This window comes from Taudactylus pleione, unplaced genomic scaffold, assembly GCF_031769625.1.
Source record: "Taudactylus pleione unplaced genomic scaffold, aTauple2 ptg000085l, whole genome shotgun sequence".
Taxonomy (NCBI): domain Eukaryota; kingdom Metazoa; phylum Chordata; class Amphibia; order Anura; family Myobatrachidae; genus Taudactylus; species Taudactylus pleione.
In genome coordinates, this window is record NW_028284487.1 from 5571909 (window position 1) to 5592105 (window position 20197).

At 45.9% G+C, this 20197-nt stretch overlaps 1 protein-coding gene across 1 annotated transcript in view; it reads left to right on the forward strand.

Moving 5' to 3' along the window:
• The window catches only part of LOC148530696 (uncharacterized), a 79728-nt gene extending 59989 nt beyond the window's left edge, over positions 1-19739 (forward strand). The window contains exon 12 of the mRNA XM_088468283.1: positions 19443-19739. Coding sequence (XP_088324409.1) covers positions 19443-19540 — 98 coding nt within the window. The 3' untranslated portion in view covers positions 19541-19739. The remainder of the gene's footprint in view (positions 1-19442) is intronic.
• The last annotated feature ends 458 nt before the right edge of the window (positions 19740-20197 follow it).

Genomic DNA, 20197 nt, shown 5'->3' on the forward strand with positions numbered 1-20197 from the left:
ACTGAGATGCTGGAGCCATTTTTACTGCATATGGGATTGCAGTGGCAGGCAGAGGCATGCTCTGAGACTGCCACTACACACCTACATTTGAGTTGCCAACCCCCCATTGCCGCCCACAAGTGGTCCCTGCCTGTCAATCACTTTGCAAATAAATCCTTACTGTCAGCAACATCAGTAATGAAACTTGACGCATGCGCAGTTGTATTCAGAGGCATGTGCAGACCACCGATAATCGCTCAACAGGGGAACCATCCTTTTTGCAGCCATCCCTGAATCAGAACAGAAAAGGAATATGCCCGCACTTGGTTTTACCCATATCGTACATGGTACCAGCAGCATGGGGTCCCTTGATGCTGGGCTGCAGGCTTAAATGCTTTGATCAAATCATGACAAAATTCCCTTTGTTTTATTTGCAATATATAAATTTGCAGTATATTATTGTTAGCGCCGATAGCAAAAGTTTTTCTATCTCTGAATCAGACCCTGTGACTGCTGGGTATGGAATGGCTCTGCAATTCAGTTATGATTTGAAGGTTTTGCATCAAGAAGCCTGACCTGCTATGTGAGTGTGGAATCAGATCTGCAACTTGTTCAGAGGCATATTGTTCTGCCATGTTATTGCCAGACTTATAGGACTTGGGGCCTAATTCAGACCCGCTCGCGAGCACTGAGCTCTCGCAAGCGGATCGATGTTGCCCAAGTGCGCATGCGCACGACGGCGGCGGCTCCGTCGGGCGCATGCCCGAGACACAACTAACGATGGCCAAGCCGTCGTTATGGGTCTCGCACCAAAGGGGGCGTGCTGTCGATGGTGATTGACAGCACGCCCCCTTTGGTGGGCGTGCCGGGGGTGTGGCTGCCAAGACGGAGGCGTTCCCATGGGAACGCCTACCGTCTGGGGCCGGCCCCACTGACATCACTAGTGAAGTCAGTGGGAGTGCTTTTGGCTCTGATAGAGCCAAAAGCACTCCAGGGCTTGCGGCAACAAGACCCTACAGCAAGGGTCTTGTCGCAAGCCCGATGGTCGCAATGGTCTTGACCATCGCGACCATCATTTTGGCCACTCACTATAGCTGTGGGTGGTCACCCACAGCTATGCGAGCGGCCAGGAGGCCGCTCCAAAAAGGAGAAGGGACGGCCCTGATTCAGAGCGAGTGCTCTGTCAGAGTGTCCGGCTCTGATTCAGGGCCTTGATTCAGAGGGTATGCGTTCAGCATCCTGGCGGTCGGGATGCCGACTCTTACATTACCGGCATCAGAATATTGACACCGGTCAGAATCCAGGTACCGGCATCCCGACCGCCGGGATGCCGAAGGTAAGTAACGGGGTTTGGGGGAGGGTTATGTTTAGGGGTTAGGGTTAGGCACTAAGGGAGGAGGGTTAGCTTTAGGGTGCGGGTAGGGGGAGGTTAGGTTCAGGCACTAGGGGGGAGGTTAGGATTAGGCACCAAAGAGGGAGGGTTAGGGTTGAGAGAGGGGGAGGGTTAGCATACCGAACAACAAGTGTCGGTATGTTATCCCTGTCAGAATCCCGACTGTCGGTATTGCATACCGATTCCAATCACAGATGTACGCTAATGCCACTGCAGTTGTACATTTGTACGCATCGGCTGTGCGAAAATATGCAAATGTTGCAGCACCAGGATTTGTAGACTCCCACCGGTGGCGTTACAGATCTAAGCATCTGCGTACAAAGATGCAGCATCAGTCACAGATTAGTGACTGCGTAGAAAGGCCGCAGACACTGAAACAGCACAGCCATTTTAATGCATAAGGAATTGCATGTGCACACATCTGCGTTTCAGTCACCACTCCCCATTGCGGCCCACAAACAGTCCCTGTCTGACAATTACTTCATATAAATCCTCACTGCAAACGATGATGAAAATGAAATATACACAAAGAAAAAATAAAGAAAAAATACAGGTGCACAACTCCAAATTAACTGATTATATATAAATAAATACATTTTGCAGTAAATACAATAGAGGTTTTTGGCATAATCTTGGCCAAGCTTATGGGCCTGCCCACCATATCCGGGTAACCTCTTGTCGGGCAGGTCCCTAACATACTAAGGCTCAAATCCAGAGCGCAGGACACCCCCAAACTAGCCCAGCCAATCCATCCATTTTCTTTGTAACCTAATTAGTGCATTGATTTGCACACCTGGGAAGCCTGAGCCACTTCCCACTCAGACTAGCACTTCTACTACATTGGTTACAGCATGGAGTCTGGCAATGTAATATGCACACCAGTCAGGGCACAATATAGGTAAGTCCTGCTAATATTTTGACTGTGTAGTGCAGCTTTGGTTCATTTTTGGGGTGTGGGTCCCCCTAGATTGCTTTGCTGATCTGCTTCAGGGCACCGCACTATAACACATTTTCCTTTAACACATTTTAATACTTCACTGTCTGTTTCCTTTATATATATGTATTTCACTTTTTTACTTTTATGCTTTATATGCCGTCAGTGGCTGCTCTTAACACTTCACTTTTCTTATTAGAGCGGTGCTTTGGGGTGGATTGGCTGGGCTAGTTTGGGGGTGTCCTGCACTCTGGATTTGAGCCTTAGTATGTTAGGGACCTTCCCGACAAGAGTTTACCCGGATATGGTGGGCAGGCCCATAAGCTTGGCCAAGATTATGCCAAAAACCTCTATTGTATTTACTGCAAAATGTATTTATTTATATATAATCAGTTAATTTGGAGTTGTGCACCTGTATTTTTTCTTTGTGTATATATCAATGGTCTCCACAGGTAGCACCTCCAATTATATATATATATGTCCAGAATGTGCAGTCTGAGATCTATTTTCGCTGATGATGAAAATGAAACCTGAAACCGCGTTACTCAGACGCATGCGCAGATTACCGATAGTGGCTTAACTGTGTAATCATCGGCATTGTATCCATCTCTGAAGCAGACAAACTAGATATGTAGGACAGCATGTGCTTCCTCCAAGAACAGTCCCCAAAATTTAGAAAGCAGCTAAAGTAGTTTCTGACAGACTTCTATGTATAGTACTGGCAGGAAACAAAGATTTCTCTTTTACTGGGACACTTAGGACCTCATTCAGACCCGCTCGCAAGAACCTATGTGCTCGCATGCGGGTTGATGGTGAGGGCCTGCGCATGCGCAGCGCCCGCAGTGTGTGTGCGCTAGCCCCGGAGCGAGTGACAAATTCACTTGCTCCGGGGCTCGCTACAAAAGGGGCGGCTGTCGATGTTGATAGACAGCTCACCCCGTTTTGTAGGCGGGGAGAGGGGGGGTGGCTGTACAAACGGAGGCGTTTCTGAAGGAACGCCTGCCATTTGCAGGCGACCCTACTGATATTAGCAGTGATGTCAGTAGGTAGCTTCCTGCTCTGTTAGAGCAGGAAGCTCCCTGGGGCTTGCGGGAGACGAGACCCGACCCCAAGGGTCACGTCGCAAGCCGCGATGGTCTCGACCATCGCGACCATCACCTGGTCACTCGCTAAAGCTGTGGGTGGTCACCCACAGCTTAGCGAGCAGCCAGGAGGCTGGCTTTTAAAGAAGAAGAAGCAGCCGCCCTCATTCAGAGCGAGCGCTCGCATTTTGCGAGCGGCTCTGAATGAGGTCCTTAATCTACCTAAAAATAAAATAAAAAAAGATAAATAAAAATGTATTCTATCCAATAATAGCCAAAAAAAAGTACACCAAGAGGTGTAGGCAACCATTTGAGAAAGCCCCCCAGCAAAACACAAGTCATGGTCATAGTGCACATGGTTGCCTCCTCCAGCAGCACACTTTCAGCAGAAGTCCTAGGTAACTTTCCTTTCAGAGGGCTACCCAGCTGTATAATTGCCCCCTTCACCCTGCGCTGTATTACACATCAGGGATCCTATCAGTATAGCTCATATCAGGTTGCCGACATTCTGGCTGCCCCTTCCGGGAGGGAGCAGCCAGATTGGCTTAGCAGGGGGGCATAGATATAGGGGGCGTGGCTGGACAGGTTTGATGGCTGAGTGGGGGTGTGGCCACGTGATTGCATCATTTTGGTCCCGCCCCCGCTACATAATGCAGAGATTACCGGCATTGTGAAGCAGGGGGCGGGGCCAGAATGACATGATTCAGCGTGAATCGCGTCATCGGCCTCTCCATAGTGGGGTTTCTCTTATAACAGCGGGGGCGGGGGAGCTAGAAGGGTTGGTGGCCGCTGGGAGGCCAGGACCAGCACCCAATTTTCGGGAGGCTCCCAGTCGAATCGGGAGAGTAGGCAAGTATGGCTCATATGCTGATATGGGCTCCTTCACTCTCTATTTCTGATTGGGATACTCATCCAGGTACGCTCGCCTGTTGGATTTTCCACACACAACAATGCAGCATTGCATCTATATTAGGCATTAGGCACTCTCATTGGGGGCGGGAAGCATGACACATTGCATTTTGCATGCGATGCATCCCACCACTCATCGCATACATGCTGGTGTAAAGAGCTGTCCTTTGCGGTAGAAGAACTTCCAGATTTATGACCCAGAATTTTGTGCATACATCGAGTGACACACATATATAATTTCTCTGACCTGTTATGCTGGATGTATGCTGGATGTATGCTGGATGTATGCTTATCTTTGTGCATGCTGGGAAGAACTTTTGGGAAATGTATCCCATTATAGCACGCGTCTATCTTTGTCATTAATATTACTACTGTCAGTTTGACTAATGACTATGTATCACACTAATGACTATGATATCACACTATTATGTATTGTATTTGCTAGTGATCACACGGGACTAGTGATCTACATTGTTGTCATCTACTAAATAGCCATTGAATTTTATAAAACTATCTATCTTATCCAGTATGGGTATGGCTCACTAACAGTGACTCATATACTTATGCTAACCCTTTCTGACTGTTGGGGCCAAATATAATAGAGTGTGAATTTGTAAAAAAATGTGAGTTTAGCGCTAAACTCGCATTTTTTACTCACTTGCAAATGTAATAAAATTTTTTGAGCTTTACTATAACTTGAAAAAAAGCATCTTGCATCCAGATGTTTTCCCATTCTCAAGATAGAATTCAGGCAATGTAACAGAGTGTGAGTGCTTAACTTGCATATATTAGGACAAAATGCCTAGGGGACCCTGTATTTTAAGAATCAGCACCGGGCTATGTAAAGCCTGTCCTGGTTCTAAAAATACAGGGGACAAAATGCATAGGGGTCCCCCGTATTTTAATTACTAGCACAGGGCTTTGCTGAGCCAGTCCTAGTTGTGGAAATAAAGAGGACAAAATTAGTAGGGGTCGCCTGTTTTCCCCATAGCCAGCACCAAGCTCTTTATAATGCCACAGCCAGGGGAACCCTTTCATTGGGTCCCCCGGCCAAAGCATTCAATCTGACCACTAGCCAGTCCAGACCTGGGATCCCTGGGGAGGTGGGGACCCCCCAATAAAGGGGTCCCCCTCTCCAGGGCACCCCAGGCCTGGGTTTATAGCCCGGGGCTATCCCTGACACCCCTGGGCGGTGGATGTCAGGTTGATAGTGAATATGTGGGGTAAAAAATAGAAGTCAAAATATTGTTTTTTGCAGTAGATCTACAAGTCCCAGCAAGCCTCCTCCGCATACCAGTACTTGGAGAACCACAAGTACCAGCATGCGGGGCATTATGGACCCTCTGATACCTGTAGTTCTACTGCAAAATAAATATTTAAAAAACAACAAGACTCACACACTGTGACAGTACAATTTTATTTAAACATACATGCAAACTCACAAACACACTCACTATCAAACATACTCACCTGGTATCCCTGTAGCCATTCACGTCCACTTATCCATGTAGAAATCCATGGATACCTGAAAAGAAAAAACATACTCACCTATTTCTATTCTATTTCTCTTCGTTCCATGTAGGCATCCAGGGGGTTAAAAATAACAAAATGAATAGGCGATACCAGGATGGACAGAAGGAATGAGATGTGTTCACACATCCAATTCCTCAACGCAAATGACTGGGGACCGCGTGACTCCTGTCACTGTAGGAGCAACCAGCCAATCAGCGAGCGGCTCCATAGGAGCTGCCCGCTGATTGGCTGCGCGCCGGCAGCCTTTCCTCCACAGACTTCAATGGAGAGAAATGTCCACTGAAGTCTATGATGGGATCTGCTACATTATGATGGAGACTGCAAGGTTAATTGAAGTGAACCTTGCAGTTACCATCAAAGGCTACAATGTAGTGGTTCACACCACAGACTTCAATGGAGATTTCCCACCATTGAAGTCTATGGGGGAGACAGGCTGACCGCGCACAGCCAATAAGCGGACTGCTCCTACGGAGGCACCTGCTGATTTGCTGGTGGCTCCTGTAATATCAGGAAACACGTGGGTCCTTGTCATTCGCGTGGAGGAAGGGTATGTGTAAATATATCCTTCCTCCTGTCTGTACTGGATTGGGACTTTGCATTTTTTTTTTAAGCCCCTGGATTCCTACATGGACCAAAGCGGATGTGAACTATGCATAGGAATAGGTAAGTATTGATTTTTTTTTACAGGTATCTGTGATTTTCTACATGGACAAGGGGACATGATTGGCTACAGGGGTACTAGGGCAGCACAGATGGTATAATGGTTAGTATTACTGCCTCACAGCACTGATGTTATGGGTTTGATTCCCACTACGGCCCTAATTGTGTGAAGTTTGTATATTCTCCCTGTGCTTGTGTGGGTTTCCTCCCATACTCCAAAACGTATACTGATATGTATATCAAAAATGAACCCTATTTTGTGTGTGCATGTGGTAGGGAATATAGATTGTAAGCTCCACTGGGGCAGGTATTGATGTAAATGGCCAAATATCCTCTGTAAAGTGCTGCAGAATATGTGTGCGCTAGATAAATAGCTGGTAATAAATAAATTCTAGGTGAGTGTGCGTGTATTTTTTAATAAAACTGTACTGTCCCTGTGTGTGTCTTGTCTTTATTTTAATATTTCATTTGCAGGTGAACTAAAGGTACCAGTGGGCCCGTAATGCCCCGCATGCTGGTACTTGTGGTTCTCCAAGTACCAGCATGCAGGGGAGGCTTGCTGGAACCTGTAGTTTGCCAGCCAAAAGACAATATTAGTTTGTCTATTTTGTACACTACACTATACATAATCAACTGAGCACCCACCAGCCAGAGGTGTCGGGGATATCCCCGGGCTATCAACCCAGGCCTGGGGTGCCTTGGAGAGATGAACCCCTTTATTGATGGGTCCCCACCTCCCCAGAGATCAGCATCCTGGGCTGACTAGCGATCAGGGGTAATGCTTTGGTCAGGGGACCAGGTGAAAGGGTTCCCTTGGCTGTGGCATTACTCTCCCGCTAGAAAGAGTCCAGTGCTGGTTATGGAAAATACAGGGGACCCCTACTCAGTTTGTCTCCTGTATTTCCACAACCAGGACTGGCTGAGAAAAGCCCTGTGCTGGTCTTAAAATACAGGGGATGTATTTTTTCCCCCTGTATTTTAATAACCAGGACAGGCTGTACAGAGCCCGGGGCTGGTTATGCTTCTGGGGGAGGGGGCACGTAATTATTTTTTTAAAATGTTAGTGTAACTTTTTTTTAACACACAGAAGCCTTCCCGGATCTCACTGATCTGTGAAGGCTTCTGTATAACTCGCACCTTTTAAAGCTAGTCACAGGTCTACATAGGAAATACTCACACACATTCGCATAGTGTAGTAGCCTCGAACTAAAAAGTTTGCAGGCTATTACATTTGCGAGCCCTGACACCAGCTAGCACCTTCAAAAAATGCGAGAAAGTTCGAGCTGGTTTTTGCCTGAACACAAGTACCCTTTTACGTCCAGCCCATGGTGTAGTATTTGGCTATTATTTTTTTCGCATGTTATTCGTAAATTAAATAAACATTATGATTTAGATATATAATTAGGTAGAGTAAAAGAGAGTACTTCCTTTGCTGGCAGTACTATACTCAGTTTTTGCTCTCAGGTGTGCATCTCCACAGAGTAACTTTGTCATATCCATTTTTTGTATCTGGATTGATCTACCATCCTTGTCATAACTTATACACCTGTGTCTGTACCAGTGCAGAGGGTCCCCTACTCCCTTTCCATTGTATCTTAAACTTCTTTGAAGGCCTTAATGTGGGTTCATCCGAGCAGCAATAAAGGTGCATACACACACAACGATTTTTTGATCGATTATCATTAAACGATATCGTTTAACGATAATCGTTTGAAAAAATTGTTCACTTTCTGAGTCAAACGATGAACGATTATTGTTCATGCGCATTCACGTTTGAAGTTTGTAGTTCAGTCAGACTTGTCAACTCAACGATTTTCATTAAGTTAATATGCAAAAATCGCTTGTAGTTCATAAAAATCGTTCATTACATTTAAATGAACATAGTAAATGAACAACTTTAGTAAACGATTTTAGTTCATTTTTTCAAGGTAGAAAATCGTTTACTAAAATCGTTCATTAACTCAATCGTTGTGTGTGTATGCAGCTTAAGTCTGCTTATGGGGCCTTTGCTGAAGACAAAGGAGGCCATTAGACTATGTGCCTCAAGGAAGTCCATGCCAATTATCAGAGGGCCTGCTACAGAGATGGACACAAGTTGTGGTGATGCTGCGTCTTTGATAGCAGCAGAGATTAGGAGTTATGTTAATGTATCAGGAGGCGCCTCTGATTTGCTGCATGCATCCAAAGACGCAGCATCGGATCACCATTGCGACCATCGTTTGGGCCATTGGCCATTTGTGCCACTCTAAGGTTGCTCAGAATGTTGCTGAGGCCAATGAAGCTGTGTCCGATGATGCAGTCAGTGGCTTCGGCACTCCCCAGAATCATTTTCTAATAAAAGCCCCATTCCCGTCCCCAGAAGCCGGCAGCCTGTCAATCAGGCTGCAGCTTTCCCCACACTGCGTCCGGAGCCACAGCACCATCGCGGCACATGCACACTGTGGCTTCGGTGCATACACAGTAAGGCAACCATCGGACAGCTGAGACCAAATTGGTCCAGCATCTGAGGTTGAGTCAGGCCCAGAGGCACAGAGAGTCCACATTTGCCCTTAAACTGTCCCAGCACTTTGTCCATGTTAGGAACACACTGGGCTAAATTTACTAACGAGTTTCGGGTGTGTGAACTCATTTGTGAGGGAAATCAAGTGTGGCTGTTATTTATTATTGCAGGGATAGTGTTTTTTTACAGAAGGGCTATATTTTTTTTTCATTTCACCATGCAATCCAGTAGGCTACCCTTATTTATGAACGAACGTTACTGCTAACTTACTTTTCATTTCCTTACTTTAAACTCTCCAGCAGCAGGCTACTGTGATACAGCACTCAGAAGCACTGTGGTCTGTTCCGTCCATAATTCCCCCCAGTGCACAGCACCCGGCAGCCCCCCCACCCCCGTGGACACCACCTGGCACCCCCCACCAATGTGGACAGCAGTTGGCAGCCCCCCACCACCGTGGACAGCAGATGGCAGCCCCCCCTTCCTCCCTCCTGCAGCAACTGGCTACCCCCTTCTTCCCTCCTTCCCGCAGCAACCAGCGGCCAACCCTTCAACCCTCACCCCCTACCTCCTCCTCCTCCCTCCCGCATGACCCACCTCTCCATCCCTGCGAGGCAGCGGCAGCAGCCTTCCTCCCACCCCAGCAAACAACACACTGGACTGGGAAGGGAGGTTGCTGCCGCTGCTGGGCAGGGATCCTAGAAGGAAGCCAGGACTCACGGAGCATGCGCCCATTACAAAAATAAATAAAACTTCCATTTGTCAGCGCAGTTTGGAGAGATGAAACAGCGCTGACAGGATTTTTAGCACTACCGCTAGCCGGTGAGCAAACAATTGATAAATTCAAGTTAAGAAAAAAAAAGCCGCGGCGAACGGTAACGCTAAATAACAATACATTTATCAATGAGTTTATCACTCAAAACTAGTGATAAATTTCACTTTTTATGATAAATGGTGCTCCAGCCAATCAGCCCCCAACTGTCATCTGTTAGAAAAATGACAGTTGGGAGCTGATTGGCTGGATCACCATTTATCATAAAAAGTGAAACTTATCACTAGTTTTGAGTGATACTCGTTGATAAATGAGGCTGAAACTCGTTAGAAAATGGAGCCCTATCTCTCTCTCCTTGTGTATATTAGCAATGGTGCATATGTAGTTCACGATCATTGACTGAACTACAGTACTTTGCAGCACTGAATTACTGGGCTTAAAGTTGCAATTATTAAACAATGCAGAAGTGTTGAAAGGGTTATACAGCCTAAAGATAAAATAGTAATATAGGCATTGCAAGATAGAATTATCTTCCTTTACATACTTTTATGTTAATTTGATGTTTTGATTTTTATGGTTATATATGGCTAAACGATTTAACAATATTCAATGACACTTCAGTTTTTTGTTTTGTAATGCTTCAGTAATGTCGTTGCAATGGTGAGTCATATCCTAACTGCAATGACATATAATAAAACATTGCAAAACCATTTAGAATTAGCTTTACAGCATTATTTAATCAAATAAGAGATTCATTGTTCAACTGTTTATATTCTGGAATGTTACATAAGCAGCCTCATTGCTAGTCATGGCAGCACTACGTAGCTATACTTTGGTGCCCTCCAGTGGTTGGCAAAAGACTAAACTAATTCAGATCCTTGGTTTTCAAATTCCTTTCTAATTTAGGCCCTCATTCAGAGCCGCTCGCCAGCGGCAGTACGCTCGTTTTTAGTACGCATGCGCGAACCAGTCAGTGCGGCCGAAAATCGTTTGTACGCTGTATAGCGAGTGCCTGCTTTTTTGAGTGACAGAATGAGGTGTATGTGGGTGGTAACGGGAAGGTGCTTGAAAACGGGGAGTGGAGATCCGAACGCAGGCGTGCTTAAAGGTCAAAACGGGCGTTTTAAGGGAGTGCATAATTAATACATCAGCGTCATTGACCACGTCACTTGTTTTTTTTTAACTCAGAACTGCTCGCAAAATAGCGGTTGAAAACACCAACCACAAGAATAGCGAGCAGTTCATACGCTGTACGATGTACTCGATTAATCTAATAAATAGCGGACATGACGTATGGTGCGTGCGGCCAGGGGACGTTTTTATCAAATAAACGAGCGTATGTTTTGCTCGCTCGTTCAGACTTAGAGGTGTGAACAGACTGCAATTTGCGAACGGATCATTTGAATAGCCACCCCTTGTTTTTGAACGAACGACCGCAAATAACGAACGGCTCTGAATCAGGCCCTTAGTTTTCAGATTAATTGATGAGAGAAACAAAGGTAATGCAAAGTGTTCTATGAAAACATTTATATATACACTTCTGAAATAATAAATGACATATAATAGTCAAGATTAGCATGTCCTGAGACGGAGGGACTGACCAGCAGAGGAGAACCAAGCTCCAACACAGTATTGCAGGGGGATACAACGGGGATGGAGAAAGAGTGGACTGACATGCACTGTACACAGACACACACAAGATTGTTCTGACCTAAACCATGGGGACTACAGGTGTCCATAGAAGGGAAGAGTTCCTCTACTGACACATTACTCATACAAGTGAAAGGGCTAGAAAGGGAGTAAAGGCACAATCTGACCAAGGTGACTGGCTATAAATCTCTCTGGATCCCCGTGATTACTGCTCACTGCTACGCTGTATGTCACCAGCAAGAAACACAACAACGCCTCCCACGATGGGCCTGATTCAGACTTGTACACAAACCCGATGGTTTGTTTACAAGTCCAGTGGTAGCTGGACTACGCACAGGGCCGGCCCTAGCCCAAATTTTTTGGTAAGCGAGTATATTTTTTGGTGCCCCCTATGCAGTGCCCCTAGTAGTGGTCCCGCCTGTGCAGTGCCCTTTGTGCCCCCAGTAGTAAGCCCCTTATATAGTGCCCCAGTAGTAGTCCTCCCTCTTGTAGTGCCCCTAGTAGTCCCCCCTTGTAGTAGTTATGGCCCCATTGTTGTGCCCCCAGTGGAGGTTCCCCCCCCCATGTAGTGCTCCCAGTAGTATTCCACCCTTGTAGTTCCCCCAGTAGTAGTCCTCCCTTGTAGTGCCCCCAGTAGTAATCCCCCCTTGTAATGCCCCCAGTAGTAATCCCCTCTTGTAGTGCCCCCAGTAGTAATCCCCCGTTGTAGTGCCCCCAGTAGTAGCCCCCTCTTGTAGTACCCCCAGCAGTAAGCCCCCCATTGTAGTGCCCCCACTAGTAAGCCCCCCCTTGTAGTGCCCCCCCAGTAGAGACATACGTAATAAAATACAAAACACCTACCTGAATTCCCGCTCCTGCTCCCGCCGCCGCTATAAGCTCCTCTGTCCGTCCTCCCGGGACGCTTTGCATTATGGGAGAGACGTCATGACGTCTCTCCCATTACTCACTGTGGGAGCCGGAAGATGGCTCCCACAGTGGGAGCAGCAGCAGCCGATGAGAGTCTGACAGACTCTCATCAGCTGCTGAAACAAACACACAGCTGCCGGCACCGGCAGCTGTGTGTTTGGCACTGTGTAGCGCTGACCGAACTCCGTCCGGTCAGCGCTACACACGCGGTGCAGCTGTGTCACAGAGACACTGGCCCTCATTCAGAGGCGGTCGGAGGATGCAAGCGGTCGCTCAGAAACTGGGCGGCCGCTTGCATCCTGACCGGCCGCCTCTGTTTCGGTCGTTAGGCTGTGGGTTTACACCCACAGCTCTAACGACCGCTAGGGTGATGGTCGCGATGGTCATAGACCATCGCAACCATCGGGGCTTACGACAAGACCCTAGGGTAGGGTCTCACTTGTCGTAAGCCCCGGAGAGCTTCTGGCTCTGTCAGAGCCGGAAGCTTTCCACTGACATCACTAGTGATGTCAGTGGGGCCTCCCCCAAACGGCAGGCGTTCCCATGGGAACGCCTCCGTTTGGGCTGCCACCCCCTCGACCCGCCTTCCAGATGGGGCGAGCTGTCAATCAACAGCGACAGCTCGCCCCCTTTGAAAAGAGACCCGCTACGACCGGCGCTGTCAGTCGTAGCGGGTCTCACGCATGCGCACGAAGGAGCCGGCTCCCTCGTGCGCATGCTCCCTCTACGACCGCACGGCCGCCTCTGAATGAAGCCCACAGTCTGCACCGCGGTAAGCCTCTCCACTGCTGGCTCAGTAAATTAATAAATCTGCATGGTCTTGGCCGCGGAGCCCTTCACTATGTGGCGCCTTACACGGCCACGTACCACGCGTAATCATAGAACCGGCCCTGACTACGCATGCACTGGGGCTGCAGTGTACTGTGATGTCACTGAGAGCCCGGTCACAGTGCCTTGGGTGCCACAGACTAATTGACAGCCTGCGACCATTTGAGGGCGAGGAATGGGTTACCACAGATCTGTTCCCCAAAACTGAGCCGTGACTCCTCTATTTTGTGGAGAAGCCAAAGCCAGGGTCTATGTCTTCTGACACAGATTTCCTGGCCATGGCAGAGGAGATCCGTCGCCCATTCTGAGTATGCTAAGACTTACTCAGATGGGCAATGACTGCGGCCGCAGCACTCGGATCTGTGATGCTGACAGAAGGGACTGCTTTCTGCAGACACGTCCTGAGGCATTAGCATATTTTAGCATCGCTGCTTTGTGCAAAGACGCTATTAGCGTACAACTCTAAATCAGGCCCAATGTGTCTAAACTAACAGTGAGGCAACAACAAGCGCAATGACTGGACAATTAACGGATCATTTAAGCTACACAACAAATCACTATTCAATGTACTGTTGTGCAATACCCTATTGGCTAAATACTACAACACAATACAGTGCTGTCACAATGCAGGACACAGCAGCAATACCAGAGACAATGCTGTAAATGACATTGCACCAAATCAGGAAGACACCAAAACTCCTACATTTAGTGGGGGTCTGACTAGTGGGGAAACCTATTTGCAAGTTGATTAGGGTGGTTATTTGTGACAATTTCTATTTTGTCTAATGCTGGGTACACACTGGCCGATATATTGGCTGAACAATTGATCAGCCAATATATCCACTGGCTGTCGACCAGTGTGTACAGACGATATGTTTGTGAACCGCGTACACACACAGCGGCAGCTGCAGGGAGGGGGGCATCCCCTTTCCCGACCCGCCTCCCTGCCAGCGGGACCTGCGGCATACGGATAGATGAAGGCCATTCAGTGTGTATGAATGCCCATCATCTAAAGATATATCTGCAGATCGCTCTATCTGCAGATATATCTTTTAGGTGTGTACCTACCTTAAGAAAAGAGGTTACTCACCCTTGATGTACATTCTCTCTATTTTTATATACAATAGCTTGCAAAAGTATTCAACCCCTAAACTTATAACAGATTTGTTTGTATTATAAATGGCACTTGCACAGCTTGGGGCAGATTCTGATTTGCACGCTGCTGCAACCACTTTAGTTTATTTTGCTGTAGTTGTGCCTCCGACTTTATGCTAATACTAGTAAAAGGTCTGAGAGAAGTAAAAACTGTCTGCAAAACACGTTGCAACTACAAAATTAGTAAGACTTTTATATTTTATGTTATGCTTTATTTTTATGCCTGTTCCTAAAGTTTTTATGCATACATCTATACTACTTTCTATGATTGTATATTATGCCATTTTATTACTTTATCTTGTGATTTGTGAGGTAAAACTGGATTCAATGTGCGTCCATTCTAGGAATTAATATATCTCTAGGACACTGCCATCTATAGGACACTGCCATATGGAATGGGCATTCCCTTATTTACAAACAGCTCATTATTTAGTAAGGCGGATTGGCCAAAAAAGACATTATAAAATGATATTGTGGTTTTAAAATACCCTATTTAGCACTGTAAAAACAATTTGTTGCTATAGAAATTCGATTAAGAAACCTCTTCTCATTGGCTGCAAACTAGAAAGTAATTCCATCCATTACATTGGCACCAGGCACTAACCTTTTTATAATACTAGCAAAAGCCCTTCCCCTGGTGTTCAGACATGCGTCTGAGTGTGCCAGGACTGGGACTCCCACTTTTTGGTTGTTAGATGCAACAATCCTGCTTGGTGCATCTTTAAACGCAACTATCGGTCACAACATCAGGACTTGCACCAACCCCACACTAGGTGCCAATTCTCCATCAGAGTATGGCTTCCAATGTGAGCGATTATGCTTCTGAAATTGCAACCAGTTATTCAACACTCCTATAACATGCTCATAAGACAGTGCATCTCTGTGTGTCTGAAAAGCCACCTCCCTCTCACCACCCAGGAACACCAACTGGTTACTTGACTGTAGAAAAAAATGCTGATTGGATAAGTACCAAAAAGGAGAGGACTGCGCTATAGGTGGAAAAGTATAATTAATATATATATGCCTGCGCTCAGGATCCTGGCGGACAGATTCGCTGGCATGGGGATTCTGGGTTAGGGCTAGGATACCGACACTTGCCGGTAAGTTTTCTAACGGTAGCATCTAGATGCCCTTCACCGACCGAATGGTACAAATTTCCACTATCAGGGGTCAGGTACTCCAGCTGAGATGAGATAACAGAGCTGTGAGGGCATGCAACTGCACTTCCGCCCTCACTCCACGTCACGTCCGGGTCCTTAGGATGAAGGGGAAATATATGACAGGTTGAAACCAGGAGAAAACACTAATACAGTATACAGTATTTGCCTGGTTTGTTCCAGGACCATCTACTAGGGCACTGATAGCCAACCTGCTACACTTTGGGGGCCACATTGGGTGGCCCTCTATCCTTTAATGGCCGCACATGTGGATACTGTAATAAAGATGATGCTATGTCCTGCTAGTATGATGGGGATCAATGATAAATGTGAAACAATATATGTTCAAAAACGTCCTGCACAATATGACCAACGTTCTCCATTTCCATTTAAAGTATCACCAGTATGGTGGCAGCTTCCCTTTAAATTCACCTCTTTCCAGTAGGCTTCAGATTTTCTAGATGTTTGAACAGATAAGGGGGCGCACAATGGCACAGTGACAAGTAAAAGAATTAAAAAAAACTTTAACAGTAGTAATCGTACATCTAAGTTTCCAATGTTAAGCTAATCACCAGCCAATCTCCGAAACCTTAGCATTACTGATTGCTCCTTCTTCTTGCTCCTGTTTCTTGTTATCTCCTCCACCCAATTAGACCTGGTTACCTCCTGGTCATTGCTCAACACATATCATTTTGCAGCTTCGTCAGGAGCATTTTGGGATCACCACCAGAGCATTCTTTTATCTCCCTTGTTTCCCATTGGTCAATCCATTAGCAGGCCAAAAAGTACTCACAGCATTCATAATTAATTTTCCAATTCTTCAAGCTCAACTTATATGCACATATAGTGTTCTAGCTGTCACGCTTGGCACTGTAGTATTGAAAGACGAGGTCTGCGGTAAGAATCGAAGGCGAGGGGCCTGAATATATGACCTCCTCATTCACGGGTCTTGGTCGTTGGCTAGACCTGGGCAATGATGCGGAGTCTAACTTACAGGGAGGTGTTCACCAGTGACCCCTCCAAGCGAGATATGGGTTTAGATATGGGTTTAGCTGCACCCTGCAAGCAGGTCGCGGTCCTAGCCCCGCGGGAATAGAGACTCAAATATCCGTGGCCCCAGGAAGATGCCTAACGAAGGCACATACAAAAGGGGATACACTGGAAGATGGTACCCAGGGAGGGGTACTTGGGTATGCTCTATATAATAGGTTGGCACTTGAGGTGCACTTCGGTAGTGCGGCCAGACGCACTTTAGCACAATCTCCTTGCACTTGAGGTGCACTTAGGTAGTGCGGCTAGACACACTTTTGCACCCACAGTGGCACTGGAGGTACACTTAAGTAGTGCCGCTAGACGCACTTAGCACCCACGGTGGCACTGGAGGTAGTACTCCGACTGCGGTGTACTGACGCACTCTAGCGTCAAGGACGGTACTTTAGTAACTGGCACGCAGGCTGGGGTGTTGGACGCACTGATGAATCCACCAGCCTACTGAGTAGGTCTTACCTGTTACAGACACAGCGGGTCTACAGACACACAGGGGTAAATTTACTAAAGTGAGAGTTTTTAGTAGAGAGTTTTAAAAGTGATATTGCCCATAGCAACCAATCAGATTCTACTTAACATTTAACTAGCACCTTCTAGAAGATAATAGCTAGAATCTGATTGGTTGCTATGGGCAACATCACTTTTAAAACTCTCTTCTAAAAGCTCTCACTTTAGTCAAATTACCCCAGAGTGTCTAATTTATGCACACCCAGAAAACATGTTTAAACGGTCCTAACATGCCTGCGTTTCTCTAGCTACCCCCTAATACCTTCCCCAAATGCTGACTACCTGTCACTCACTTTGCAAATTAATCCTTTGTGCGAACGTAATTAGAATACAATCGCTTAGCATGCGCAGTGCGGTTTATACGCTCAATCTGATTAAACAAAACATCATTATTTGCATACAAACATGAATCAGGTCCTTAGTCTTAATTTCACTACAGATGGTTTTATTTAGACTGAACTGTATGTTCTTCCATTAAGCCTTCCATACATTTAAATACGGATGCAGAGGACGCCATATTCCAGGGTCCTTTCATGAATGATTCTTAACTTTCAATAGCATACAGATTACAATTAATAAATTATACAATATTTTCCAAGCTAGTGTTGGAATCCAAGTGGGTACATTACTACACATTACATTAATCTATCTTTATATAAATAATTTTTACTATAAAATATAATACACATATCTCCCTTTTTTGGGTGCTAGCAGCAGCTTTTCCATTAGATATATGAATACAATATTAAAATTTCAGAACACATATATTAAAAAATACTTTAAAACATACATTAAAAATGTTTTCATAGAAATGGGACTAAGGACCTCATTCAGAGTCGGTCGAAGCGGCCGCACGGTCGTACGCCACCGATGTTCGCTATACTGCACATGCGTAAAGTTCGCAATGCGTGTGCGCAAACTAGTCGCTACGATCAGAAATTTCTCTCTCCTTGAACACAGCCAGGTCGGTAGTTTGAGTGACAGATTGAGGCGTTTGTGGGTGGTAACAGGGGAAGGTGCTTGAAAACAGGGGAGTGGAGATCCGAACGCAGGCGTGCCTGTGCTTGAAAACAGGGGAGTGGAGATCCGAACGCAGGCGTGCCTAATTATGCGAACGGCGTTTTATGGGAGTGCATACGTTTTATGGGAGTGCATAATTAACAAAGTAGCGTCATGGCACATGTGACATGGGAGGTTTTTACACTAACGTGATCGTAGAGCTTAAGAGAGGGTATGGTCAACCTTAAGCTCTACGACCAGTTCCGATGGTTCTCGATGGTCTCGATTAATCCTTATATGCCCGGAGATGCCGTGCAATGCGTACGAGAAGGGGGGGTATTTTTTTTAATTACAGCCGCTTCCTCCCCTTGGTCGGCCAGCTACCGATCCGAACTTAGGGACGCAACTTGCGAGGGAATCATTTGAATATCCGGCCCCTTTTCCCGTATGACCGTGCGGCCGCTTCGACCGACTCTGAATGAGGTCCTAAGTCACGTTTCATTTAACCCTGCTGGAATAAGGATCGTTAGGCTATATACCCAATAGTATCCTCTGCTCGTTAGTTTTTTTTATCCTGTCTCCTCCCCTCGCATCCATTAACACATGCTCAATGCCTTTAAATGAAAAATTCACTAATGATGATTTTTGATAATCTTTAAAATATCGGGGTATACTATGATTTTGAACCCCATTCTTAATATTTCTTACATGTTCTAAAAATGTATTTTCAGTTGCATTTTGGTTTTCTAATGTGCCAGATGATGCATTCCTGTGCTGTGATCGCATCTTGCAATGCCATCAGGGGCGGTCCATGCCCAGATCGCATTGAAATGCAATCATTACCTCTCTGGAGTCCCTGCATGCCCTACACACTCTGAGCACACTCTAGTGCCCAGAGTCTACAAGTCTATCAGTGCGGCGCTGTGCTCAGTGCGCTGCCGACAGACGGACCGAACGGAGGGGGCCCGTGAAGGTGAATGCACACGGGCCCCCTCCTCTCATGAAACGCCCCTGCCCCCTTGTGTTATTTTTACTTGCTATTATCAGTTTATCTTTATCGGGATATGTACATTCTCTAGAGCAGTAGCAGGTCTCTGCTTGTTCATCAAATTTCCCTAATCTTGAACAATTTCATCTTATTCTTGTTACTTGGGATAGATAGATAGATAGATAGATAGATAGATAGATAGATAGATAGATAGAGTATTTAGCTACAATGTTTAGCCTTGGTGCAGAGACACTTGTGTGTGATTTAGGTATTGCACAAGGAGGCGCCCTTGTTCTCTTGTTATTTCAGTCCTGTCCTGGATCTCAGTGTGATCTGTACAAGGCTGCTGCCCATCATGTATGTGATGTGCCTGAGATACTCGCTGTAAACAATCATTTTTCCAATTTCAAGATTGTGTAAACATTTTGTTCTCTTTTCTATTTCAGACTTAAATGAAGAATTATTTCACAGAGAAAATGAATCAGAGAAGCCAAATCAGGAGTGGTCAGACTCAGAAGACAATGTTCACTCTTTCTATGACTGACTGCATCAATTAATCAGTATGCGGCCACATTTAGGGGCTTTTTATGCTAAATTGAGAATGTTTTTAGAATGGGTATTAAGTATAACATGTAATTCAATAGTTTACTGGGACTGTTGTATGGGAGGTATGATCGTTAGGAACAGTCTTACTAATTATATTGAGCAATCAAAGAAGATCTATAGTGGTCATATAAGAACTGCTAGGAAATTAGGAATCTTTATTATATATCTGGGGAAGCTTTGTAAGTGACATTATTGTGTATTGGTATGTAAATATAAGGATGCAGTGGACAATGAATACTTTAGCTTATAATAAAAGAGGAGCATAATGACAGCTTGCAGTGTATTATGATAAAATAAAACCAGTATGGGCCTGATTCCGAGTTGCAGGTAAGTCTGATTGCTGCTGCATCTTGTGATTAGCGCACTGCACATTCATCACTGGCTGCCTACGCCTATGTACAAGCTTAATCAGAGCTGTAGCATGTCTGCTTTTCCTCTGAGACTGCTGAATGGATGTTAAGGTGGGTACACATTAGACGATATGTCGTCCGATCTGGCGGATCAGACCAGCATATCGTTCACATTGCCAAATGTGTAGCCACTATGGACAACCATAAGCACTCCCGCAGGTCGTCCTTCAGGGTAATTTTATCGG